Genomic DNA, 7,404 nt, shown 5'->3' on the forward strand with positions numbered 1-7,404 from the left:
TTGCGAGTGTAGCGAAATGCTTGTAAACTGTGCACCATTTAATGTTCTTCTTGTCCTTTAGTTGAGAAAAACGTGGGGAGACATTCGAATTGTCCCTGACAGCTAATAGCTATAGATGGGTTGGTTGTTTAGCAATAAAACCGACGGGTGCACAACTATGTGGCAAAATCGACAGGGTTGGCTTCGATTGTTGACAACATGTACACTATATTTTGTCTCCAATGTTTATTGAAAACATAAATAAAGTTGTACAATGAGCACTTGTTGTCTCAAATACATAGTTACAGTTGGTGGTTAGCTAGCTAGCAAATTTTTGCCATATTAGCATAAACGTGACATCAGTCAAAACAAGACATGGTAAGATAAAACTAGCTGAAACGAGCCCCTTAAGATTCCCCACATGGCAGTTTGTCATTGTTACTAGCTATCTGGCCATCCAGAATGACAACAACACACGGCCTTCTGCCCCATTGACGCTTGCGCATCGTTTTCGTGACGTTCTCTGCTATCCCGTCTATAGCGTCAGCCTAATCTTCCCTCTACAAATGATCTTAGAAAGCACCACAGGCACAACGGTTAGACAGAAAAGTAATGTAAAGGGGAGTTGAATGGTTGAATGTGAAGTCACATTGTGTAGGAGAGAAGACAACAGGGCAAGGGAGAACAGACAAATTATATTGTGCCAAAGCAGTCAGGAAATGTACGATTCAGTCAGAGGAGTGGTTTAATTCACACAAAAACTTTGCTGAATTTTTTTTGTAAACACTAGTGAAAACCATTTTGTGCATTGGAAAAAAACTGTTCCCCTTGCATCTCAGTCTTTGGGAATGCAATTGTTTGATATAAGTATATACGTTTTTTTTGCATGTCTTTTATTTCTTCCTCGTCCACTGGTAAGTCATTTAATAGATTTCAAACCATTGTAAACTCTATTGAGCGATTGGGGCAAATGATCAGTCGCCATTCTCGTGCCAGACTTGAGTCCTCCTCATCCTTAGCAATAGAGTCTTCTGTGATCCCAGCACCAGAGAGGTAAACATGCCACGTGTCCTGTGATCCTGCTACAGCAGGGGCAGAGTTCCAGTCCTGGTCCAAGGTACACCGAACCTGAAAGTAGCGGTCTAACACTGAGAGGACAGGGTCTGAGGAGTCCCCACCAGCATGCCCTTCACACTCAGACTGGAACGAGGCTATGACCCGACAGGGGGCCAGACTAGCGGCTCTCTCTTCCAAGGTCTGTGTGAGAAATGCAGCCGTGTCATACAGCAGAGCAGAGATGTGTGCAGCAGAGGACTGCTCCGCCAGCTGAAGGCCACCACTCACCCCAGGCCCGCGCAGGTAGCCCTCCAGTCCGTCCACGATGATCAGCGACGGGGGGGCAGCAGATCCAGAGGCTGATTCATGCAAAGAGGCCACATCCTGAAGCAAATCTTCCAAGGACCTGGGGTATGAAAACTTGATTTTCTGCAATAAAGTAATCCCAATAATCAGAACTGTTTGCTTAGGACTTTTCAGGAAAACATTTTCTCCCTCTGATTTTTAGGGAGAACTTGGCAGTGGGCCCATCAGGCATGTTTTGTACTGATAAGTGATGCACATCTCTGTGACTGATTATGGGTACTTAGAGTGAGCTCTCTTATCTGCTTAGGAGGCAGGATAGTGAGAAGAGATAAGTATCCATCATTAGGCCTACCTCACAAACAAAGGACATACAAATGTATAATTAACTTGCTACATCTTCCAATTGAACATGACACAAAATAAAAGTGCTTGATGTCATAAGACATTGTTAGGTCAGTGAGCTGACCAATGATTTCAATAGGGAGTGTGGTGCTGTGTGTTATGTTATGTCATGTTTAACAAGGTAGTGGCAACAAAACACAGCTGCTGGACCAAGCTAGATAGGTAGTTTTTATTAAGGCCTAGTAGTATGTGAATAGCTAATTACCTTCAAATTGTCGGGGCTCAGGTTGGACATGGATTCTTGTAATGATCCTGGAAGGCTCTGAATTTGAACCTGAGTGAAAAATGAGACTTTGAGCCCCAATTCAGAGGCAGCCGTCACCGCCGCAAGTATCAGCAACGAACGGTTAATGCTACTGTCTCCGACTACCAAGGTACTGCATTTTGATGGTGCGATGCTTTTGAAATCCTTCGTTTTTCCATTGTGTTGGTTAAATATCCTAAAGACAAGCGTCAAAATATCGGCCATATCTTTCTTTAGCTATCTATCTACATGTATGAACTTTGTTTATCGTTAATAAAACGTTCTGCTCAATGCATGACGTGGAAAGAACATTTTCGTTTCCCGCCAAGTGGTGTCATTTCCTGTAAGACAACTTCCGCTAGGAATGACAACAACAGACAGCTGTTGTCAAGATGGCGGATGGCTATGGAGGAGAGGAGGGTCCCCTGGACGCTGAAGAAGCCGGGGATCAAATAAATTCAATTTCGAGGCGTTGTAGAGGCCGTCCCAGGCTCACGGATTCTGATCGAGCACAAAGACGCCTCGAGTCCCGTAAGAAGTATGATGTTAGGCGAGTTTATCTTGGAGAATCTCACAAGGTTTGGAGTGAGCTTCGCCGGCGAACGAGTTTGAGTGACGCTGGACTTGCCGAGTACCTAATCCTGCTCAACTCCACGTACGGGGAGAGATACCAGCAAAAATACGGAGGGTAAGTTTACGAATAATACATATAATCAGAATATCAAACTAGCTAGTAACTAATATTGTTTAGCTAGTTTATCCCCTATCTTGTCATCTGTTAAATGTGAGTCCTTTCCCCAGGCCACCTCCTTCAATCAATTGGGTTAGCTAGTTCAGGCTATCAACTCAATAGTGTTTAACGTTAACACAGTATCCTCATGCAATAACGTCACTGTCATATTTATATTCCTGGCCGCTAGGAAGACAACCCCAGAAGTATGTACAAAACTGAAAATAGGTAAGGAAGAACACCACATTTGATCCATTTACCCATAAAGAAAAGTATCCCTACATGAGAGATTGATACATTTATGTCACTGGTGATACTTATTTTCTTACAGGGAAAAATGAGAGAGTGTCCAGCCTTTGTAGCATGGTGACCTGGTACCAGGATCACTCCCAGACCTGCCCACATGAACCGCAGCTCAGAGCTCTGGAACCCCAACCTGGATTCTCCACCTCAGCTATCTGGCAGTGTGATGCTGACCATTCATTTGTGCAGCACCTCTCCTCGCCACCAAGAGGGCCTAGTGAGCCTGAGATGGAGACAGAGACGGAGGAGGAAGTTGACAGGGACACAAGGACACTGGAAACTGGAGGAATCATGACCAGGAGGAGAAGGAGAGAAACAGATGCCCACAGACAGCTCACTGGTAAGAGATACAGTACATTCAGATACTAATTAGGCTTTTAATTGTTCTGGGTCACATGTAATTGTATGGGAATCACTGATTTGACAAACCAGGTAACCTGTATTTAAATGCATCTGTATTCTGTACCCTTGTCTTTCCTAGATGCAGGAGGGGATTTGGAAGTGGCCGGAGCCCCGGTGACTATGGATCAGGTGGAGCAGGCCACGGCTCTCAGCCAGCTCCCAGGGATGGAGGCCCCATCCAGGGACACTCCACTAATGGAGCATCTCTCTGAGAATCAGTCTGTCTGGGAGATGGAGGTGGTGATGGAGGCAGGCAGACAGCAAGCCCAGGAGTCTGACGATGAGGAGACAGGTTACAATGCTGTAGGGGAGGACATCAACCCAGAGGAGGAGGCGGAGGACCTGAGAAGAGACAGAAGAGATGAAGGAGTGGGTACATCACAAGATGGCTACGAGTGTGTTGTAGTGACTGCATCCTTAACTGACAGACTGAACAAAGCTGATGAGGAGGACACCACACAGACAATGGGTGACACAGTTGGTGTAGACACTCAGACCAACCTCCATCCAGTCCCAGCCTCTATGCAGGTGCCTGGGCAAGGGGAGCTATTTGATTCTCAGACACTACAGACTGTGGGGACCACCTGTGAGATACCAGACCAGCGAGGAACTCTGGACGGTTCTCAGGTTTAAAAAAAAAAAAATACTCAATAGTAATTTGTCTTGGAATTTTATCACAATCAAGTAGCTGTCGTTTCTGAAAGCACTGCCTTTATATAGTAATATTAACATGTAGCCTATCCTATGTCCCTCTGCCTGTCATTCGTAGCTGATCATCATCACTGGCCCCAGCTACGAGGCTTTGGCATCCGAGGGCATCCAGCTCAACATGGGGGGCGGAGACGTGGAGGAGGTCACCTGCACTGTTATAGAGGGTGTGGCTTACAACCAAATGTGCCAGTCAGTGGTAGATTTTAGGACAACAGAGGAAGACTCCATCACAGGTACTGCTGGCACAGTATTTTAGCCTTTGCTTACACCGACAGACAATGCATCAGAATATGCTGTAATTGTTGTATATGCTGATTTAAAGGATACTGACATTGACAAAAAATCAATGATGAATAGCTTGCTATTCCAATGGTTTGAGATATTTTCCTCTCAGGCCTGAGTGACAAGGAGCTGCTACAGCCCAGTATTGAGTCTCATGGCTTGGAGCCCACCTGTGAGAGGGAGCTACAGAGGGGCCTAAGCAGGTGAGTGGCCAGCATGGAGAATTATGGGGATCACATCTGTAGAGACAAACTTATATGGACATGCCATTTTCATTCCCATCTTGACTTCCTCAGAGCACTTCTGTAGACGAACCACGGGCATCACTCCCTTTTCTATTTCAGATGTAGGAGGAGCAGACGAGGTCCTGTCATCGAGGCAGACGGAATGCTCAAGATGTTCCACTGTCCGTATGAAGGCTGTAGTCAAGTCTATGTAGCCATCAGCAGCTTTCAGGTAAATAGGCTCTTTTAGGCACTCTCCACTTTGATTTGGAACACCTTGACCTTGTAGTGCCATCAAGTTACGAATAAAGAAAATAGAAATGCACACATGTTGCTGTAACTACCATTTCATGCTGTGATTCATAATGTTTTTTATGTTCCCTGCAGAACCATGTGAATCTGGTTCACAGGAAGGGGAGGACCAAGGTGTGCCCCCACCCTGGCTGTGGCAAGAAGTTCTATCTGTCAAACCACCTGCATCGCCACATGATCATCCACTCAGGTGGGCACAAACAATTCTAAATCTGGGCTATACTGTACATTGGCGCATGAGCTAGTAGTAATGTATTCATATGTATCCTGCCATGACATCTACTGTATAATGCAGCTTTGAATGTCAACCCGCCTCTAAAGCAAATGGTTTTGACCGCATTAAACTTTACTCGGTGATGCTACACAATCGCCTCGCATCTAACCGTGCTGCACGTGAAATGATTGCTGACCTGGTTGTAAAATAACCCAACTTTACACTGGTCTGTAGAATGGCCATGTAGAATTACCAAATAAAATGGCTGTTAAATACACGGACTGCTTTCAGCAATATTGTCTAATGGGGATTCTGAATCACTTCCAAATAAAATCTAATTGTTGAGAGCCCCAATCAGCAGAGAGGCTATGTGAGTTGTGAGTTGTCCTGGCGACTCAACATTACAAGCATCTGAATTCTGCGCCTCCAGACCGTGCCCAACCCCAACTAACTTTGTCCCCTCATTTTTCAACTAAGTTTGTCGCAGATGCCGTACCCCCGCATATTGACTCGGTACCGGTACCATCTTTATATAGTCTCGTTATTGTTTATTTCGTAAATATTTTCTTAACTCAATTTCTTGAACTGCATTGTTGGTTAAGGGCTTGTAAGTAAGTATTTCACGGTAAGGTCTACACCTGTTGTATTCTGCTCATGTGACAAATAAAATTCGATATACATTTTTCATCAAACTTTGTGTAGGAGTCCGAGACTTCATCTGTGAAACGTGTGGGAAATCGTTCAAAAGGAAGAATCACTTGGAGGTTCACCGGCGCACGCACACAGGAGAGACGCCCCTTCAGTGAGTGAAACACTATGATCACTCAAGTTTTTACTCCCAGACGGTTTATTTCATTTACTCTACACATTTTATATGTTGGTTTTGTACAATATATGCAATTTTGTCTCACAAACAGAAATGACTTCATTGCACTCCTAAAAACACTTTCTGCAGATTTGAATCATCTTACATTTTTCCCCTTCATCTCTTGTCTCCCTCCTCTCCTCTACCTCTTCTGCAGGTGTGAGATCTGTGGGTACCAGTGTCGCCAGAGAGCATCTCTCAACTGGCACATGAAGAAACACACCCCAGAGGCCCACTACAACTTCACCTGCGAACACTGTGGCAAGAGGTTTGAAAAGCTTGACAGTGTTAAGTTCCACAAGTTAAAAAGCCACCCAGACAAACAGGCAACATAAGGCGCAGTGCTGCTGGAATGTGCACTAAATATCAACTGGTCAGGGTCAGACCAGAAAGAGACTGAATCTGTCGACACAAAGAACAAGAGTGCCCATAGAGACGGGTATGCCCTTCTGGGGAAAGAGCAGCTCTTTTGAATGAACACTCTGAGGACATTGCTTAGTCTCGCTCACTATAATGGACTTTAGACCCTGCTCTCAAAGCTGTGCTGGACACAGCCTTTTTAGAACTCACAGAGGTAGCCTAGCTGTTGATATTGTACATTTCAACAAAATTGCTTACATAATGTGCTGTATGCCTCTAAACCATACTGTCTATACCATATTATTAACATATCCATAGATTCTCTCTTTTTTATTCACTTTTGTACACTTGTCATCCACAGTTGTAATGTACTTGTTGGAAAAAAGTATGTTATTTTTGTTAATGCTTGGGTTCTCACGTCAATACATGTACATGAACTGATGCCTGCTGGTAAAATGCCAAAACTAACATAACTTACATATTCATGGGGAAATGATAATTACATCTTGAGTAGTAATTGTAACAATGTGCATGGATGTAAAGGACGTGTCAATGGATTCAGAAAGAAGATTTGTGTTGTCACACAAGTGGGCTGCCTACATTGAAATAGAGAATTGGTCATTTTTGTCGCTGACCTGACCAAGGAGTAGTCTTTTTGTGTGAAAGTCTTGCATCATCTTTCAGGTCTCTGTTGTGCTGTGTGTCTATGAACAGAGTGATGTTGTCTTGTGGTTCTAAAATGGCAAATGTCGTTTTTGAAAACCTTTTTTTCTAAAGATCCAAAGCAGAATCGCTAATTTATAGTTATGTTCTTTTCCTGTTTTCTGTATCACTGAAATTATCAATGTAAAATATGTGAATATGACCTAAATAGATTCTGTACATATTTCTGGAAGAGACATTTGTTTGAGACAAATGTAAAATAAAAAAAGGAGTACTGTATTGGAGTTTGGGATTGTCTGATGTAGCAAGGAAAGGCATAATGTGAGCGTTGTCACACTGACACACACAAGG

General features: G+C 43.9%; 2 protein-coding genes across 3 annotated transcripts; one reads left to right on the plus strand and one right to left on the minus strand.

Moving 5' to 3' along the window:
* Positions 1–706: 706 nt before the first annotated feature.
* LOC129826564 (ATPase SWSAP1-like) lies at positions 707–2,341 on the minus strand. Its single transcript, XM_055887452.1, has 2 exons — positions 1,949–2,341; positions 707–1,464 (listed from the first exon to the last, which is right to left on the minus strand). Exons 1-2 carry the CDS (start codon positions 2,210–2,212, stop codon positions 913–915), a joined length of 816 nt encoding a protein of 271 aa, XP_055743427.1. The 5' UTR covers positions 2,213–2,341; the 3' UTR covers positions 707–912.
* Positions 2,313–7,332, plus strand: LOC129826549 (zinc finger protein 653-like). Of its 2 annotated transcripts, none has more exons than XM_055887421.1 (10): positions 2,313–2,675; positions 2,908–2,945; positions 3,049–3,360; positions 3,502–4,049; positions 4,192–4,366; positions 4,513–4,618; positions 4,760–4,871; positions 5,027–5,141; positions 5,868–5,967; positions 6,188–7,332. In XM_055887421.1, the coding sequence occupies exons 1-10, from the start codon at positions 2,380–2,382 to the stop codon at positions 6,363–6,365; spliced, it is 1,980 nt and encodes a 659-aa protein (XP_055743396.1). In that variant the 5' UTR covers positions 2,313–2,379; the 3' UTR covers positions 6,366–7,332. The 2 variants fall into 2 exon arrangements, with proteins under 2 accessions (XP_055743396.1, XP_055743406.1); XM_055887431.1 differs by having other exon boundaries at positions 2,314–2,675; positions 4,528–4,618.
* The last annotated feature ends 72 nt before the right edge of the window (positions 7,333–7,404 follow it).

Source organism: Salvelinus fontinalis, chromosome 2 (assembly GCF_029448725.1).
Source record: "Salvelinus fontinalis isolate EN_2023a chromosome 2, ASM2944872v1, whole genome shotgun sequence".
Lineage (NCBI taxonomy): Eukaryota > Metazoa > Chordata > Actinopteri > Salmoniformes > Salmonidae > Salvelinus > Salvelinus fontinalis.